The sequence below is a fragment of the Mirounga angustirostris genome, unplaced genomic scaffold, assembly GCF_029215605.1.
Source record: "Mirounga angustirostris isolate CCGP_5_RB_7025 unplaced genomic scaffold, mMirAng1.0.hap1 SCAF_4, whole genome shotgun sequence".
Classification (NCBI taxonomy): domain Eukaryota; kingdom Metazoa; phylum Chordata; class Mammalia; order Carnivora; family Phocidae; genus Mirounga; species Mirounga angustirostris.
Window position 1 is genome coordinate 44,747,243 of NW_026991712.1, and position 20,748 is coordinate 44,767,990.

The 20,748-nt window shown below is 39.0% G+C and overlaps 1 protein-coding gene across 5 annotated transcripts in view; it reads left to right on the forward strand.

The window, feature by feature from the left end:
• TMEM64 (transmembrane protein 64) overlaps window positions 1-17,686 on the forward strand; it is a 75,743-nt gene extending 58,057 nt beyond the window's left edge. For 2 of the 5 annotated variants that reach the window (XM_054512542.2, XM_054512543.2), the window contains one exon: window positions 14,542-17,686. In XM_054512542.2, the coding sequence (XP_054368517.1) occupies window positions 14,542-14,563 (22 nt within the window). In that variant the 3' untranslated portion in view covers window positions 14,564-17,686. Of the gene's footprint in view, window positions 1-4,583; window positions 4,679-13,745; window positions 13,995-14,541 lie in introns of all 5 variants that reach the window. The other 3 variants (XR_010410606.1, XR_010410607.1, XR_010410608.1) reach the window with 3 other exon arrangements.
• Window positions 17,687-20,748: the final 3,062 nt, after the last annotated feature.

Sequence of the window (20,748 nt, forward strand, 5' to 3'; positions counted from 1 at the left end):
GATTAAATCAAGGATTTTGAGATGGAGAGATTATCCTGGATTACCTGGGTGGGCCCAAAATGTAATTACAAGTGTCTTTAGGGAGATCTGATGGCAGACAAATGTGATGTGACAGAAGCAGAGAGATTTGAAGATACTATGCTGTTGGCTTTGAAGGTGGAGGAAGGGAACATGAGCCAAGGAATGCAGGGAATGCAGCTCTAGAAGCTGGAGAAGGCGAGGCAAGGGATTATCCCAGAGTCTCCAAGAGGGGTGCAGCCTTGTCAACACCTTAACATCAGCCCAGTATCAGACTTTTGACCTCCAGAATTGTAAGAAAATGAATGTGTGTTAAGTGCTGAGTTGTTGATAGCAGCCAGAGGAACCGAATGCACTCACATTTTGATTTTTAAATAGAATGGGCCCCACGTATTTGAAACGTTACCATCTTTTTTTTATCAAGCACTTTTCAGAAAACAATAACTCCTTTAGAACATTCCATTCAGTTTTGCTAATACGAAGCTGGAAGCCCAGTAACGGAACTTAAAAAGATATGCGATACCCCTTTCCAGGAAATGTGTTAGTCAATGTGGGTCACAAACTTTGCTTTTTAATACTCTTTGCTCATTTGGCACAATATAGCTTGGTTTTGTTTGGCTTTGCTTACAAGAAATAGTAGGGAGAATTCCTGAGTGTCCTTGGCTACATCCCCCCACTGATCTTTCAGCGCTGAGGGTCAGGCTGCAAAATGCAAATGTATTCCTTTTGCAGATTTCATCTTTTTCTCTTCAGTACGCCGGGTCTGCACGAGCTGCTTATTTCTGGTATCTGTGTGAAATTGTAGGTCTGGAAAAAGAACACGTAGCCCTATACAAAGGTGAAACAGATGAAAGGTTATCAAAGAATGCCAGATCAATATGCAGACTCACCATAGTCATTTTTGTGTTTTCCATGTAAAACAGAACATTACTGCTCTTTCCCCAGCACCTTCCCTATAGAAATTTATATTCAAAACCTCGTATTTCAATTAGACTTCATAAAGACCTTTGGATTTAGCTACTTTCCTTTTCAAATTTCACTCTCAAGAGAGTGCCGCTAATGATAGTGGACTGTCCAGTGGGGTGAATATTTGAGAGAGGTTCTTAGGCTCATGACCCACTTCTGCTGCTGCTTGGATCTCTGCCAAACCACCTTGAAGCTACTTCCCACTTAGCTGTGGCGATTTCAGCGCCCCATGGCACTGGCTCATCTCAGCAAGACTAGTAACTTACCAAAGAATATACTCAGAAAAAGGAAATGTGAAGATGCTTTCTGGCTTTATTGAGAATGACTTAGAACAAGATGCCACTTTGTTCTCTGTGGCAAGTGTCCCTGGTTTAAAAACACTATTCAGGCAGCCTTCCAGTTTTGACCAGGAGCTGCTTCTTGCAATTCAGAAATTAAGGATTGAAAAACCCTTTAAAGCTTTTTTCTTAGGAACGACTCGGGGAAGATTTGCTGTTATCTGAAAACCTCCTAACAGGAACAATTGAGTCAGATGGAATTTTGGTCATATTTAGAAGTAAGGATGCTGCTTTATAGTTCTTATACACTTGGAGGCTATTTTTATTTTGCAAATTGAAAAACAATTACTGACCTTAGGGAGAAAGTTGCATGCCCTCAGTGGCCAGTGAGTCCTTTTCACAATTCATTGTACACACTTCAAATCTCACTGGAAATCTTAGAAGCACTACCTAATAACAGGAAGATATGGGGCTTGGATAGTGGGCAGTGTTTGGAAAAATTTAGGTTACAGGGGCACATGCTTATGGTTTAGAGGGAAAGATACAAGTCAGAGAAGAGACTGAAAAAACATAAGAAAGGGGATAGAAGCACAAGATTGGAAGAGGCACGAGGGCTCAAGAGAGGTTAAACTTGAGACAGAGGAGGGGCGGTCAGGGACTTGGAAGAGAAAAGGGAAGGGTGAGAATAAGTGTTGGCTTGTTAAATTTGGGGTTGGAAGTTGAGGGATGTCACAGTGATTTCAGTGAGTAAGGTATGAGTGAGACCAGAGTTTGAAGGGCAGAAACGTTCATAATAATATTTGTGAATATTGTGATAGAAAGTCAACAAAATGAGTGAAAAAATTGTCAAGTAGGATGAGCACTGGGGTAGAATTACATGTCACAAGTCTAGAACGGAACAATCAGCGAGGCTATGCTTTCTGAACTCAGGTATCTGTACCCTTGGGTCTGTCAGCAGTGTGCCTTCTCTAGTGTCAGTTTTACTGGAAACATTTGGAATGAAATTTTAATTGCTTAACTGACTACTTTAAAAATAATTTTAATATAGATAAAAGGAAAATCAGGGTCAGTAGTTTTAAGGTAAATGAGAAATTTCAAATAAATTAAATGCTTGTGGTAAGCAGCTCTTGATTACAATCCCCAGCGCTCCCAGGACCCTGTAGGTGTCTGTTCATTTTCTTCCACCATTAGAGCAGTGTCTGGGGACAGGTTTGAGAGGTGAGGCTCCTGATCTACCCGACAGTGTAGACAACATGAGCAGGGGCAAAGAAAGTAGAGGAGAGGTTTCGCCCGGGGATTGGCCAGGGCTGTAGGCTGACAAGGTGAGGGATTCCAAGGTGTTTGTGCAAGTTGCTATGGAAGATGAAGTGATTTTCACGACCCTCTGGCCTAGAGGTTTTATTATCCCTGTTTTAGAGATTTAAAAACTGAACCTCAGAGCAGTCACCATTTGCCTGAGACACACAGTTGATCAGGAACAAGGTGAGCTTGGAAAGGCTCTGATGGTTTATGAGAACAAGAGGCAGTGGAAGCATTGCAGGTCTCGATGAAGGCAAAGGCAAGGCCAGCACAGGGCAGGACCCAGGCAACAGAAAGATAGCAAAGGGAGGCACTGCTATTTATTGGTTATGTGATAGCAAAGTCATGGCTTAGAATAGCAAGATTCTGTAAGCACCATTCGCAAATGTCAAATTGGGCCTTAGACCTCCGTCTAGCTGTTCACTATGGTTTATCCTCTGCCTTGCCATTCTTCTCTCCCAGTGACAGAAGCCACGACGAGGCTGAGACTCTTGTCCTCTTTTGCACATGGATCACAAATTCTACAGATTCAAGGAAGTGCAGGAATCTACTTTGGATTAGTTCTAAGGTGGTCAGTTTTTTTCCACACTATCTCTTTGGAGAAAGGAACAAACTCTAGTAAATTGAATTGTCCTGCTTCTCCTTAGTAACATACATATAGTGTGCCAAAGATCTGGGGACTGATGGGAGCTTCTGTTCCTCCCGTTACACATCATTGAGCTCAGGCTTCTTTGTTACTTTAAAAGACTTTTTCCATGGAAACATTAAGAGCAAACTTTTCAATCTCTTGGGGATTTAAAATTATTGTTGTTGTTCATTTAAAACCTATTTCTTGAGCTCAAACTACATTTTCAACATTGGGCTTTTTTTTTTTTTTTTTTAAAGGCACCAAGAGACTTATTTTCAACCCAGGGATCATCTTTAGCGGCTACCTGATTTACCTGTGATCATTCCTGAACCCGTTTGTTTTCTGATAGATGAGAATGCTAAATTGCTAAGGTCAAATATAGGAGGAGCTTGAAGTAAGCATGGTTAGTAGAGTTTGGAACCTGGTATTTTGAGAGAAGCATGATCCAGGAGAGAGTGTAGGAGTCAGGTGGAGGATTTGGGGGCACTAGGTGCAAGGTGAAATCACTGTGTGCAGCAGAGCTGGGAGGCCACAGGAAAACTCACAAATTAGGGAGGTCAAAGATACAATTGGTGAGCTGTCAAATACACTCATGAACTGTGTGCCAGACAGGTAGGAATCAGCCAGGGCACGTCCATCCTTACCTAGGATTCCCTTTCTCAGTCCAACCTGTCAGCAGGAGCAGCTGTAGATTGAAACAGCCATAACAGCTCTGAGTCTCCTAATCCTACCCTCATCCCCCAGCCCAAAGGGGCCACTGTGTCTATGTGTTGGATGATTTTGTCAACAATATCCCTCTGCCATGATGTAAAGGAAGAGGCGAATGCTAGTTGGTAGACTTGTCTTTCGTGAGGTCAGTAGATTTCTTTATTAAGAACAAAGTGCAATCTTGGTGCTTTGTCTGGGAAACAAATATTTCCAGATTCTTTTGACATATTTTGTTCAAACAGCAGAGGCTGATTAGAGTAATGATACTGATTTTCAGATTAGGCAAGTTAATTGTTAACCTAATACAGAATTGACTGACCTAATAAATGTACATCTGAGTTGACCAAGAGAACCTTACCCCATACAAATCTGTTTCCAAATCAGAAGAATTTTTGATATATCCTTTTGTTAAAGGCACCTGGACTAGCTTTTACTGGACAACCCTGAAAGCATAAATAAGGCTAAGACACATGAACAATCCATGACTGTATTTTGAATGTCAAGTTGATAAAAATCTGAACATTATTTAGTCATTCAAAAGCAATAATGCAGAAATGTCATGAAAAACACAAATGTAGAATTGATAAAGTACCATCTGACAGATATTTCAAGGGAATGGTAGCAGTATGATTTTAACAACAAAAGCAATAATAAAACCTACAGGGTCTTCCTATCTTTTCCATTAGACATCTACGTGGCAAGTCTGAGGATGTCTTAACAGGGAATTTGGAGGTTTCATCAGAATGACTTTCTCCTTCATGGATTCTAAGGAATGAGACAGGTACAAGTGTGTGTCATTAAGGCAATTATTGAGATTAAATGTCCTCCAGAAAGGTATGCAACATTTCAGCGTGTGAACTGTGTTTTAAGCACTGGGCCAACTCTGAAAAATCTACTTATGCTATTTTTTAATTATTAAATGGAAAGAAGGGGTATGGGGAGAGAGGCAGGGTGAAAATAGCACAAAGAGGGATATGCTGAGAACGTAGTAGAAAATCAAAAGTTTTCCTAACACCTGGGCAAATATAATTATGTTTAGGAGAGGCAATTTAGAAATCCCGAGAATTCCATGGCCTGGAAATGAGAAATCAGAATTTGCTTTTAAGGCTTTTAACACAGATATAAATGGGATTTAATATTTGAACTCGTGTTCATACTTTTTACTAAGCAAAATCAAGAACATCGTGTTTTTATTAAAAGAAAAAAACACCGAGAATGATCTTCATGCGTTGAGGGAGTAATTACTTTCCTTTATTCTCAGACTGTTTTAATGGTGGCTTGTGTCACAAATGGTTTTTTGAAAGGTGAATTCACATGGCCCTTGATTTTCTCTACTCCTTTTGGAGAGGACCACATGGTGGACTATTTAGGGAAAACAGCATTTGATTGAAAGACAATGGGTAACTTAAAGTCAGGGGTAAGGGAAGTATCAATGAGCCCTCACAGACCCACCCTGAATGCCTCCTGCAGCCTGGGGTCAACCATGAGCACCAAGAACACCAAGAATCGTGGCCACAGGGTGCCTCTTAAATCAATCCCTCTTCGGCTCCTGGCCCACTTTAAAGCAAAAAGCAATGCATCCCTTGTCCTCACTGAGGAACTGACCTTTAATGTAACAATTTACTCTAAATTTAGACTTCTGCCAACTTTACACTGGAGACCAGAGATTGTGTTATAATAGCAACTATTTAACTTGTGTTAATCTCTGGCCATTCAAAAAGAGAGGTCACCTCCCTCGAGCAATTTGCCATCTGAAACAAAAAGGGGAAATTTAAATGGAAAGGGCATTTCAACATTTCTACTAAAAAAATATTTTTAAATAAATAACATTTAATTATAATGATAATGAGGAGGAGGAGGAAAAGAAGGAGGTGCTGACCCTGTATTCTTGCTGTGAGCCAGATGCTACTGGAAGGTACTTTCAGGGGTCACGATTTTTAATCTTTAAAATTAACCTCATGAGGTTTGTCCTATTGTTTTAACTTATAGTTGAGGAACCAGAGATTTAGGATTAAATCCTTACTCAAAGTCACACAGCAAGGGTCAGACTCAGGCCCATGTGCACTGGACTGTAGATTTCAATTTGTTCCTGTTTTTCATTCTTTGGGGGCTAACAGAAAAGGGAAGTGAGGGTATTGTTGTGATAAATATAGAAAAAGTATCTAGAAACAGGAAAAGAGAAAAGTCAAAAGATGACAGGAAGAAAGACAGACTGAGATAAAAATAGAGTTTATAGAGGAACAAGAGGAGGGGTATATTGCCAGAAGGGGAAACTGAGGCCATAAGCCTTCGGGCAGTGTGTGTATATTCTGGGGTGCTGCTGGAACAACAAGGAGGTCGGGTTTCAGATCCTAGTCCCTCTCTTACAAGTGTCTGCCTGAGTTTGTTTCCTCCTGGGCAGGGAGAGGGGTCTAACATAGGAGCTGAGCGAGGCTCTGGTGGCCATCTGGGGCCACAAACAGCAGCTTGGCAGCGAGTTCCTTTACCTTCCTCACTACTGCAGTTTTTTCATTCCTAAAATGGGCATAAAATTAGTGCTTAGCTCACAAGGCCACATGTAAAATGCCCAGAACACATATGGTGTGTGTTAAATAAATATTCACATTATTACATGAAAAATTAGAATCTCATTAATACTGATCATCACTTAGGAGGATTAGATACTAAGTATAAAGTAAAGACTCAATCCACTACTGTCATTTCTATACTGAGGTTTAAATTGTTTCTTTTCTTTCTCTCTCTTCCCTCCCTCTTTCCTCCCTCACTCCTTTATCTCGCTTTTTTTTTTTTTTAAGATTTTATTTATTTGACAGAAAGAGCACAAGCAGGGGGAGGGGCAGAGGGAGAGGGAGAAGCAGACTCCCCGCTGAGCAGGAAGCCCGATGTGGGACTCCATCCCAGGACCCAGAGATCATGACCGGAGCCCAAGGCAGTCGCTTAACCAACTGAGCCACCCAGGCACCCTCCCTTTCTTCTTTCTTCTTTTCTTTTCTTTCTTTTCTCTTTTCATCTTTTCTTTTCTTTTTTCTGCTCTTCTCTTCTCTTTTCTTCCTTCTTTATTTCTCTCTCTTTTGTCCCTCCTCTCCTCTCTTCTTTCTTGCTTTTGAGAGCTTTCTATTTCCAACCCTAAATCAATGTTTGCAGGCTTTCTGAGTTGAATACTTTTAAAATTTGGCTTTACCAGCAGTAATTCTAATCTCTGGACATGATTCTTCCCAAGGCCCTTGCCCTCAGTAAACCAGTTTGACAATTTAGCTTCAAAAGTTCAGATCAACACAACTAGCTTATTCCTACCATAGAACAAGTATTGAGGGAAACAGATTGAAGATCTGAGTTGATTTCTGTAAACATGTGGTGAATTTACCCACATCTCACACTGGGATCTTTTTTTTTTTTTTTTTAAGATTTTATTTATTTATTTGGCAGAGAGAGAGAGATAGAGAGAGCAGGAACACAAGCAGGGGGAATGGGAGAGGGAGAAGCAGGCTTCCTGCTGAGCAGGGAGCCCGATGCGGGGCTTGATGTGGGGCTCGATCCCAGGACCCTGGGATCATGACCTGAGCCAAAGGCAGACGCTTAACGACTGAGCCACCCAGGTGCCCCTCACATTGGGATCTTTTATTTATATTTTAAATTCACTATGTCATAGAAGGGGGCAGCTGAGAGAAAGAGCTCCAACCAAAAGCAGGAAGCAAAGCTAGAGAAGAGGGACGAAGACTTAGAGAGCTGTAAAATGGACATACAAGCCAGGATAGGAGTAAAAGGGCACATAAAGAAATCATAAAAGCTATCTTTTGTAAGTCTTACAAATGTGCATATTGGCACGTGATGGCTTGCTTAGAGCTGGGTGAGAGCAAACTGCAGTAAGCTCTTGAGATATTTCCAAACATCCAGTGTTTGACTTGTAAGAACAAAGTGCCAAGATTTTTCACTGAGTCATTACTTCTAGAACAGTGTGGGTGAGAATGTCAAGATTATTGTAGAGGGCTGCTCTGGTTCTTGGACAGTAATTGCAATCGGCCATTCTAGTTACGTGGCACTGAAGGCAGCTTGTTACTATATTTGGGGAAGGAGTGGGGAGTGAAATAGTATTAATTACAATTTAGAATAACCATCTGGTCCTTCAGTCTTGTATAGACACGTTATTTAATAGGTATAACAAAATGTGGGATCCTAGCATGAAATTTGTATTATATAAATAAAAATCTGCTATGTGAATCTAGACTAAGTTAGGCAGAGGAAAAGGGTGGAGGACTAGAGTAATGAGCGGCTCTTCTTCCCTTTAAACCTGAGCTATTCCTAGAATTTTCCAGATTCAGCTAAAATATCAAACTCATCTTTTTAGTTAAAGGTCAGGGCTATGCTTAGACTAGGAAAACCAGAACTGTTTTATCTTTTATCTGATGAGACATTTCTGTTTATTAAAATGGAAAATGTTTAGCCTATTAAGATATCACTCTTAAAATCTAATGACTGAAGAAGTATCTGTCAAAAAATTTAAATCAAAACACAGTGTTTGTATAGGGACAACATTGGGTTTTCAGGGACCTACCTCAGTTGGAAGTTTTTATTTTAGGATTATATGAATTTGTAGATCCCTTAGGAGAATTCTCTAATGTTTGAATGCTTTTTAAAGTAAGTCATTCTTAATGTTAACTGTATTTCTGATACTTTGGGGGATAGTCATGTAGATAGTCCAAGTAAGATAACACTGTAGTACTAACCATAACCACAGGATGGCAGGATGCTAACACTTTTGACTCAGTATTTCACTAGCCCTTGCTTTATCTTTGGAAGTTCTCTTCACAATCTTTTTTGAATGGGGTGGAAGCGTGTTTAAAAGATTAGCATTCTCTCTCTCTTTCCCTCTCCCTCTCTTTCTGTGTGTGTGTGTGTGTGTAATTTTACTTAATTATATATATATGTGTGTGTGTGTGATAAGTGGATAAGTGTGATGTCAATCAAATATTTCATTTGCAGGAGTCAACAGAAACAATAATTATATTTTTCATAAAATATTTATGCATTTCTGGACCGAACAGACTCTCATTCTAAAACTCTAACTACTGGCTTATTGCAAATCATTAGTGTGTCAGTTAATTAGTGGAGGCTATAACTACATTTCTCAGGTAAGCTAGAAGAAACAATAAATCTATTTCTGGATCCTCAATTTTAGTGCTTCCCTAAGGAAGAGAGTGAGAATTTGCACTACTTTCATTTCCAAGAGGTGTACAGAAAAAATATGACTGATTCTATGCCCCTGAGTGATTGAGAATCACCATTTGGATTTCAGAAATAAGTATCTCAACTTTTCAAAGTTCAGGATGTAAAAGCTTAGATAAATTTAAACTTAAACAGGACATTAGAATATCCTGGGTAAGACTAGCATTAAGTTGGATCAGTTTTTGGAGCCATCTCTATTATACTGAGTTAGAGTTTTTGTATTTTTCTGGGTTTTTATACTTAGCACAATTAAATAATTTTGTAATCCCAATTATGACTAAGTACTTGAAAAAAGAAGGCTTAATTTAGGGAAAAAAATTGGAAAGAAATGTTAGAGTGTAAAGACCTAAATTACCTGGACACTGTAACATTTTAAGACTTTCTTTTTGTCTGGGTGCCTGGGTGGCTCAGTTGGTTAAGCGACTGCCTTTGGCTCAGGTCATGATCCCAGGGTCCTGGGATCGAGTCCCGTGTCGGGCTCCCCCTGCTCTGCGGGGAGCCTGCTTCTCCCTCTGCCTCTGCCTGCCACTCACCCTGCTTGTGCTCTCTCTCTCTGTCAAATAAATAAATAAAATCTTTAAAAAAAAAAAAAAAAGACTTTCTTTTTGTCATTGAATTTTTCTAAAGTGAACTTTGAAGTTTTATTTTGAATTTGACTGCTTCCATCTAGTGGTCTTTCTTTACATAAATAAATACCAGTTTTTAGCTATTTAAATAATTAGCGCTCTCTCTGAAAGACACATTATCTAACTAACATGAATCTAACTTATTTGTAGGCTTTTAAGTCAGGGAAATTAAAGTGTATTATTACATTTATAATTCTTCCCAAAAATATTTTCCAAAGCTACCAAACAGAGACCAAAAAAAAAAAAAAAGAATCAGTTTATTAAATTCATGTGAATGAATGAAATCTTGAATTAGTTAACAGGTGTATATTTTTACACTTAGTGTACATTTATATTTATGTAATTATAGTAAATATATGATTTGATAGTGTCATATAAGTGTTACAGTATACGTATTGAGTGTTGGAAATTTGTCATTTATAGTGGATCTGGAGTTTTTGGTTAAGTCTTTTTATAAAACAAAGATAACATATTTCACTCATTTATTCATTTTAAAAAGGAAGTGTCTGAAGGGAAAAATTGACTTCTGGAAATGTTTATGTGGCATTTTAAAGATATTACTCTTTAAAAATGAAATGCTCTTCCTTTTATAATCACTAATAATGAGTTTTGAACTATGGAGTAAGTTTCATTCTCTTACCCTTATCACATGACTGGTGTTTGGATGATTTGCAATGATTTGAAAATATGAAAGGCTTTTTATATTTCCTAATTCTTCCTCTTTAGTTTTGAGTATTTTGTGTGTCTATCCTAGGATATAGAACAACTTCATCAAAATGGGGAAGAGTGAACGTATCTACCTGTTGTATGCCCTCAGATACCCTACAATTGTTTCGTCAGTCACTCCAGACTATGTAATAATATTTTTGCCTGTGTGGTCCGTCTGTCTCCCTTACTTAATTGTAAGCTCCATGAGGCCAAGACTGTATCTGTTTTGTTCACCATCATATCCTCAGTGCCTAGAACAGTACCTGCAACATAATAAATGTCCTGCGGCTATTGGTTTGTGACCAGTTAGTATTGCGTGAGACTGATGTAACACAATAGGACCTAGAGATTTAGGCAGTCCTCACTGTCTGTTCCCTACTTCACTGACTCCATTCAAACATCTCTCCCAGGTACATCCCTCCATTAGAAGAATAAGGTGGGTTATTGGTCTTTTCATTGGGCAAGAAAGTGTTCTCAGGGAAATGAAAATCACTTGATCAGTCCAACTCAGTACCCATGGTTTGATAACAGCTTGAGGTGATCAGCCTGCTCTGGGACACTTTTCCTTGGAGGAGGCATTAAGGGATATGGGAAAAGTGGAAGGAGAAATAAGGAGAAGGTATATGCTTCTGCTTTCACTTTGTCTATTCTATTTCCCTTCTTAGTGGACTCTGGACACTGCCCCTGTGAATGCCTGACTGTGGGCACAACCTTGAGCCCACTCTTTGTTTCACATCCCACATTCAATCCATCAGCAAATTCTGTGGGCAGCTCCATTGCTACAATTCTGGTGGAAGCAACCACTGTCTCTCACTTAAATGATATAATAACCTCTTGATTGATCCTCCTGATTCTGTCATTGGTCCTTTCAATCTGCTCTCAACACACAGGTCAGAATGATACTTTAAAACCAAAAACAGATCATGTCAGTTCTCTGCTCAAAAACTTCCACTGGCTTCCCATTTTACATGAAAAGCCCAAATCCTTACAACTTCCTGTAAGATCTGGTTCCCTGTATTTCTCTGTCCTCATTGTCTATTGCTCTTTCCCTCAGATAATTCACTTCAGCTACACAGGCCTTCCAGCCATTCCTGAATCCACAAGACTCACTCTTGTCTCAGGGCCTTTGCACTACCTAGGCATTCAGCCAGGAATAATTTTCTCCCAAGGTATCTTCATTCCCTTACCTCTTTTAAGTCCTTGCCCAAATATTTCACTCCATTGAGAGCTTTTCTGAGCACTGCATTTAGAATCACCACCCTCCAACCCTCCCACCCCCGACAGTCCCTATCTTCTTCTCATACTTGATTTCTCCCTAAAGTATGTAATATCATCTGATGGCTTATTTATTTGTTCACTATCTGCCCTGGAATCTTAAGTGAATTCACTCACCAGTCAAGTATTACAGGTGCTTGCAAAGGTCCCTGGGGTAAGAGATTTTGTTTGTCCTCATCACTGCCATATGTCCACTATTTATTAGAGTACATGGCACATTTAGGTACTAAGTAAACATTGTTGAATAAATTACTCACTGAAGGACAAATTCAAATCCTCTGGTAAAGCTTCATGTATCACTGACTCTGCAGCAGCCTTGGTAGGAAGACTTTAATTTCCTCTGTGGTAAATGTTTTGAAGGTCAAAAGAAAGATGCTTGCTGCATGAACCTTACCCTCCCTTTGGCTACAGAAGTGCATCCCCTGTCCTCCTAAAACTCTGTGGGCTGGGGTGCCACAGGTCATGAAGGTAGGGACATCAGCAGGGACCTGGGAATTTGTACCAGGGTTTCAGAATGGAGATTGGGGAGTCATGTGCTTTATACCAAATGAAAAGTAACAGTATAAGACAGAATGAGTGTATACTTTGGGCATCAAAGGAGAGACAGCATTTCTGGCTGGTGTGGGAACATTAACTCCGGGGGAATGGGACAATTTTGTTAGCAGAGAACAGGAAAAGAGAGTTCTCATGAATGAGTGTTCTGGGAGTGAATGGTGTGAGTCACAGGTTGAGTCAGAAAAGTGCATGGTATTTTGAGGGGTAGAGAGCAAACATTTGTTGTCAAGTAACCCTACAAGCATAGTGCAGAGAAAAGGGTTCCAGTCCTAGTTTTGCTAAAGGTCCCAAGTAGCATCATAAGTTGTGTAGAACCCTCAGAATTCTCATTTGGGAATCAGGAGAGGCAAGTGTTCATTCTAGCCCTTAAAGAGACACAGAAGACACTAGGATCAGATGGTGGAGAATTTCTGACTCTTTCAAATGTTCAGGTTCAAGTTCTCCAAATTAGCTTGACTTGGAATCTCAAGAAAGGAACTCACTTGCTAACTAATACTATAGATGAAAGTGATTCAGACAGGAAATCTAAGTGAGAAAGGTAAATAAGTAATCAAGGAATTGACCCTGGCCTACATTGACAATGCTGTCCTTCTCTAACAGGGTCACATGTGATTAACAGAGCCCATGATGCCATGATGCCTGTGATTGGAAGATTTACCTTCAGGGGAAACACACCTATGTTTCTTGTTAAGATAGGAAGCATTACGGCTAGTTCAGGCCCAAGGAAATCCAAGGGTATTCGAGAGGGAGGAAAAGGTGGCAACACCACCAACTGACCCTTCTAAACACTACCTATAGTTACCTATGGTCACCTAGAGTTTGTCACGAGAAACAGGTGAATTCTTTCTTATTTGATTGAGGATGATGACCTAGAGAGAAAAGGAAAGCCCTGAACATCCAGGTATGCATGAGATGTGCAGAAGAAGGTAAAATTGCCAGCGACCAGGAAAGAAAAGACAAACTTAAACACAATTTCACAACCTAACCACACTGGGTCCTACTGTATATAACGGGGATTAGATCATCAGGTTCACACAGGCTTCATTAATTTTTCATAGCTTCCTGGAGGACAATCTGGAAGAAGTAAAGATCTTAGCCATGTGGGTGGGGAAGAGCATAGACCACTTGCAGTATCTGCCCGGAAAGAGGGGAGAGGGAACGTTGATGCATTTGCCAACACTTGGTGGAGCTTTGTTGCCATAAATGAATTTGAAGCCCAATTTGCAAAGTTGCTTTTTTTTTTAAGTATTGCACATGGACAACTTATTTTTTTCCTCAGAGATCTCACTGCTCATTGTGCATTAAATCCTAAAGTCTCGGTAAAGTAAATACAACATGCTTGCTTTTGCCCTCTGAATTGATAAGGTCAAAGAAGTAGGAAACCCTGTAAAAACATCCTGGGTAAAAGAGGGGGTTTTGTGCCTAGAGCTGAGTGAGGTAATGAAAGTGTTTTTCTTTCAGCACACAAGGCGAACACACTATTTGGTGGGAAATGTGGTGAGCATATGCCTGAAAGCAATGATGCACCAATGGGCCAATGCAGGTCAGAACCTTCAGCACCAGCAGTGGATGTGCTGATCCTCTCGTTTCACTGTGAAGGTCCCTGAATGGAGCCTCCTCTCAAGCCCTCCTGCTCTAGTTTACAAGTTTCTGCTCAGGCCCCACTCTCCTTTTGGTATTGCCTCTTCACTTCCTCACTCCACACTCCAGGTACCAGCGCTCTCATGGGGCCTCTGGGTTACCTAAATGTGCTAAATAGTCCATCAGCTCCCTCTTTGCTTCCCCAGCATGCCTTGGCCAATCTGCTCCCATTCTTGTCAGTACCCTCTTTCTGAACTCCCCACAAAAAGAGACATCTGACACACATATTCACTCCAAGGCATTAGTAACTGAAAACAATAAAAGTGATATCCCTTCATCCTAACAGGTAAACCAAGAGATGGAAAGAGGGATATTTGGGTTGAGACTGCTGATAAGTCCTCTACTGACGCATAAAACCAGCCCTTCCCACAGTTTGTATTGATGGTTTGGGATCATAAGTTCTTACAGCCCAACATTGATGAGCAAAATGTTCTGGTTTTTTTTGTTTTTTCTTAGAACGATGTGTCAATATAAGCTGGAAGCAGAAACAAAATCTCTTTAATGTTTTTTATTTTCCTTTTTTATATTTTCCTTTGTGGTATAGCAGGAAACTTTTGTAAACTACTGGAACATAAATTTTAAAGCTTTCCCTTATGTCTTGGTTCCCTTACTACAGAAAAATCTTCAAAACATTTTAGAAAAAAGGCAAGTTACCTGTGAAGAAAGAATTTAAAAAAACTAAAGAACTATAAAGAAACCGTGTTTGAAGGATGAGAAGAGACTACCAGTGGAAGAAATGTGAAGATTTGACTTGGAAAGCAAAGCAAAAAATAGATGTGAACAACTAGAAAATATAAGGATAAGAATAAAGAAGTTGAACATTAAAGTACTTCTTTTATAGAGCTGAAATAAAGTGCAAATCTGGATTTTGTGAAAAGAAGTGAAAGGAGGAAAAGAAAGAAGGAAGTTAGAAAAGTCTTAAGGGAAAAAAAGACATCAAAATAAAAGTAAGCTATGAATATTCTGAATTTTTATTTTCTCTAAAATTTATTTTTTTAATATATGATGTCATAGTGAGACTTGACTGGACTTATTTTACTGCATCATTTTAAATTTCTGTTGAAAATTCAAGCCAGTACCTGCTTAAAACACCCTTCACGAAGAGAAAGCAGCCCTAGGAGAGAAGATGACTAGAAGGGAAACAAATAGAAAACAGAGGCAATAAAAAAAAAGGGAAAGAAGATCGCAATACCACAATTACAAAGGTTGGTTTGCAAACTCTGAGAGGAAGCACTGCGTCGTGGTTAACGTGTTTGTAGTTACATAGATCTGGACTTAAATTCTGACTCTGGAGCTTTGATAGCAATGTGGATGGACCTTGGCCAGTTTTCTTAACTTCGTCCGTCTGATTCAGCTCTAAACCCTTGTGCCCGCAACAGGGCCTGGCACACGGAAGGAGTACACTTAGTGTCTGTGGAATGAATGGTTGAAAGACTGCTCCAAACTGAATAATAATTCTTACCTAATGGGGTTGTGGTAAGATTCAAGTTAGATTGTATCTATTAGCTTATTATTAGAATATTGTCTGTACTGAAAGTGGACTGTATTTTGGGTAATGTGGAATTACATGTGCAAGGGCCAGCTTTTCACAAGTTCTTGACACATCATTTAGGATCCTAATTTGTACTTAGGTATATGTGGCACCAGAGTTTCTGCTGTGTCCTCACATTATAGATGGATCATCTGTGCCCCACAACCTCTAACATCCCTGTGCTATACACTATTATATACTTGCCCCATAAGATAGTATATAACGAGTATATAATTCTACACATAGTGCATGTATTAGGTGAACATATTAGGTATTTGGTAAATGATTGCTAAATGAATAAATGAGAGGAAGTTGGCAGACAGTGTAAGAGAGCTGTTAGGCACCATTGCCAAGAATCCCCTTGCAACTCATACAACCCTCACTGCCACATCATTTTGTTGCCAGATCCTCACAGTGGAGGCAGGCTGCCAGTCACTGGATTCCTCAGTATGTCTCTCCACACTCAAAACACACTTCAATTAATGTCTAAGACCCCAGGTCCTTTGTATCTAGTTATCATCTCCTGAGATAAAACCAAAGATGGTAAGAATGTGGGGTATGGATAAGGAAAAATGCATGAATTCAAGCAAGTTTGTGGTTAAGGGAAAAAAACTGAATCAGATAAGGAGTAAAATCCTTATAGTTGGAGTGGACCATGGAGTTAGCATTGCACCCATGCGTCCTCAATCTTCAAGACTCTGCTCGATGATTATCAAGGTAACATGATGGACAGAGAAAATGTGGATGTCACCAGCCCACTCCCCTGCCCTTCCCAGATTATCCATAAGGAAATACTGGATAAAATATGTATTAAAATATTATATATTAGATAACTTGAAAAGAAAGAATAGGAACTAGTTAGGAGTCTGATACAAAGTGAAAGCTCAGAACCATTAGGATGAACAGAGCTGAAGCCATGTGGTCTTCAGTGGTATGTGCTATAGGTTGTTTTTCCAACACCTACAAGGTGATAGGAAGTTGAACAGTGGAGCCATGAAGGAGTTGTCCAGTCTATGAATTATGAGCAGATTAACTCTATTCATCAGTGGTAGTACTTGGGCAGAATTGGATGCCAGATTACTTCACTGGGCTATAATAGATAAGTACCCACCAAAAAATATGGACATCAGGCCTATGGGTGGGATGTGAATATAAAATACCTTCACATGGTAGAAACCTTGATGAGACACTAAAGTTAAAACTGGTATGGAACCAATGAGACTCTTAAAACTTTGGTAGAGGCAAATGCCAAACTGCCCTGGGCAGAAAGTCCCTCCACCCCTATAGTCCAGCATAGGAAGCATTTCCACAACTTCCACCAGAAATGAGCACAAATATAAAACACACAAGAAATCCCACCATCAACCTAGCACAAAACACCTGTGACAATTCACAGCCAGCACCTACAGATGGAAGAATTACATGAAAGGGAATTTTCAAGTACATGTTTAAAATAATCAGAGATTAAAAATGAATAAAATCTATAAGATAAATTCAGGACACTGGAGAAAAGGAATTTGGATTTATTAAGAACAAAATAGTAATTCTAGAAATGGAAAATATGACAACTGAAATTTAAAATAATAAACAGTAGGCTAGACCCAGCTGAAGGAAGAATTTGTGAATTAGAAATTATATCTGAGGAAATCACTCACAATGAAACATAGTGGGGAAAAAGGAATGGAAATATGAAAGTCATAAGCTACAGAGAAAATAATTAAAAGCTTCACCATAAGAATTACTAGGATTTCCAAAGGTGAATATAAAGAGAACGGGATGTAGGAAATAAAGTGATAACAACTAAAAACATTCCAAAACTGAAAAAAGATAGATGGGGGTGGGGAAAAGGATTCACCCCGGGCTTACTTATTTGAGAGAATCTTGCCTGATTCCAGAGAGTGGTTTGGCTGTCCTTGATCTGTGCTCTAATTTTATGTAAGTTTAGCATTGCCCCTAATACACTGTGTACCCTTTGGGCCCAGGAATGATGCCTTATTCATTATGTGTATCTACTGCTCAATATTCTTGGCACATAAAAGGTACTTGATGAAAATTAATGGAAGAAGTAAAGAAGAAAGAGGAAGAAAGGAGAGAAGGCAAAGGAGGGAGTAAGGGACAGAGAGAGGGAAGGAGAGGGAGAGAAAACTAAAGAACTTGAAAAGATGTGTGTATGTGTGTGTGTGAAGACACACACCAGGTGTTGCATAATAAAACCGATTACATATGTCTATTAATTGTTATATATTTTTTAAATTTTTAATTTAAATTTAAATAAAAAACATATACTGTATTACTAGTTTCAGGGGTAGAATTTAGTGATTCATCAGTTGTATGCAACACCCAGTGCTCATTACATCAAGTGCCCTCCTTAATGCCCATCACCCAGTTACCCCATCCCTACCCATCTCCCCTCCAGCAACCCTCAGTTTGTTTCCTAGAGATAACAGTCTCTTATGGTTTGTTCCCTGTTTTTATCTTACTTTATTTTTCCTTCCTTTCCCCTATGTTCATCTGTTTTGTTTCTTAAATTCCACATATGAGTGAAATCATATGGTATTTGTCTTTCTCTGACTGACTTATTTCACATAGCATAATATCCTTTAGTTCCATCTTTGCAAATGGCAAGACTTCATTCTTTTTGATGGCTGAGTAATATTCCTGTGTGTGTGTGTGTGTGTGCCTGCACGTGTGCATGTCTTTATCTACTCATCTGTCAGTGGGCATCTGGGCTCTTTCCATATTTTAGCTACTGTGGATATTGCTGCTATAAACATTGGGGTGCAGGTGCCCCTTTGGATCACTATGTTTGTATCCTTTGGATAAATACTTAGTAGTGCAATTGCTGGGTTGTAGGATAGTTCTGTTTTTAATATTAATTGTTATATTAAAAACTTCCTTTATTTCCAGAGAGGTGGGAAAACAGTTTTCAAAGTTCAGAGTTCAACATCTTTTCAAGGTTTATCCATGATGAATAGCTCTGAGTAACCAGTTATAACAAAACAAGTACAAAAGATAACAAGTACAGTCAATGTTTCATGCTGACTTGGCAACTGACATCTTGCCTGATGTTTGAATGTATCTTACAGATTCAGATGATTGAAATATTTTTACTTCCTACTTAAAATTGAGCTGAGCAGTATCTGTTTAAAATTTACATATTCTACTCAGAGACTTTGCCTTTTCAGCAGTGGTTGACATGATAAATGCCTATGTTTAGTTTAAAAAATTTTTCTTTAAAAAAAATTAAAATTTGAAATTATAAAAATGATGAGAAAATGTTTGTGCAAGAATTTCAGTATAGTTTATTGCACAAACCTTATCCTCTCAAAATAGATTTTAATAGACTTTCATAGAAGTATTTGAGGAATAAACTTCCACCTACTGAAGACTTCTGTGTTGTGATCTGTGGTGAGCATTCACACACATTGTGCTCTTTCCTCTTTCCCCCAGATCCTCACTTAGGGTTAAGAAAATAGGGTCATATAAGCTGTATCTATTGAGTAAGGTCCCACAGTAGAAAAAAAACAAAGTTGACATGGGTCAGCTGTCTCCAAATCCCTTACTCTTTCTTCTATCAAGTATAGATGGCTTTGTAGATTACTTGGATTGTCTTAAGAGTCTGTGTGAGTGGTGTTTGATAAATAAATATGAGTGATATAAAGAGTTAATGTGATATGCTTTCCCATCCATCAATGGTGGAGTAACTGATCTCAGACTCCTCCTCCCACTGTAAACAACAGTACATATTTCCTTGCTATTTTGTTAATTGTTTTTTGATTCTTTTGTGGACCTTATTTCTCATCCTGCTCTTTGTGTGTGTGTGTGTGTTTTGGTGTCTATTGATATCAGTATGCTTTGACTTCTTTATCTTGTTCTTTTATCTCATTACTACAGGATTTTCCCTCGTGGTTATTATGAGGCTTACATAAAATATCTTAGACACCCTATTTTAAACTGATAACAATCTAACTTCAATAGAATTCATATACTTTATAGTTTTACTTCTTCCCCTAACATTTTAGATTATTGCTGTTACAATACATTTGATTTTTTAATTGAAATAAAATTCACATAACAAAATTAATTTTAAAGTGTGCAATTCAATAACATTAGTGCATTCATGTATTATGCAAACCTCTATCAGTTCAAGATTTTCATCATCCCAGAAGGAAGCCCCATATCCTTTATGCAGTCACTCTCCATTTGCCCTCCTTCAAGCCCCTGGCAACCACTAATCTGCTTTCTGCCTCTATGGATTTACTTATTCCGGATATTTCATATAAGGGAAATCATACAATATGTGATCTTTTGCACCCGATGGTTTTGACCAGTGTCTTTGCCTTCCCTGCATCTGATTCCTTAGCCCTGAAGGCAAGAGAAAATAATTTATTTTTAAATGTTACCCAGTGAGTTTAAGCCCCAATTAGGAACTCTGACTTGACTTCACACCTTGGAGAGTTGGAAGCAGAGCTCTCAGAACCTATCTTAGAATGTCATGAAGTTCAGTTGAGTTCATGGTGGTGGTGAGAACATAACTGGAGTTTTTCTCAGGTCATGGAGGAAACTGTCAGTGATCCAGAAAGATTAGGGACTCAGAACAAAATTGATGTCATTAGAAACCACTTCAGTAGATATCTAGTGTGGTGGACAAGATAACTTCAGGGGATAAGGAAGCACTGCTCTAGCACACAGATCTGCTCTAGCCCCTGCTCAGCCACCGCACATCAGTGAGCTGGTAGGTCACTTCACTTCTCCTGGTCCTTGATTTCTCATCATTAAGATGAGCAGCAGGTTGACCTACAACAAGTCCAAAGTCCCTTCCTCTTATAAACCTTCTTGGACTCTTCAAGATGGAATGCTGTTAGCAGAAATAAATAAATATCATGATTATGTGGGAACAGACACTGCACCCTGGAGGCTGATGGTCACAGAAGAAAATTTGCAGTTTGGGAGCATTACTATATAACAATTTATTATAGAGCAAAGGAGAAATGCATACTAGGATAGGTAATAATAAGAGCTAACACTCATTTAGTGTCTCCTATCAGTTATTGTGCTAAATACTTAAATATTAATTCATTTGTGTGTCACAACAATCTGTGAGGTAGGTAGTTACTGTCCTCTTTATTTTCAGAAACTCAAGGCTTAGAGAGATTAAATTTTTAAGACAGCTAGTAAGTGGGGGAGCAGGCATTTCATCTATAGTTTATTTATTTTGTAACACGAACACTGAATCATTATATCTTAACATGTAGTAAGCAAAATGATTTTTAATAGCTCATACATCCAGTG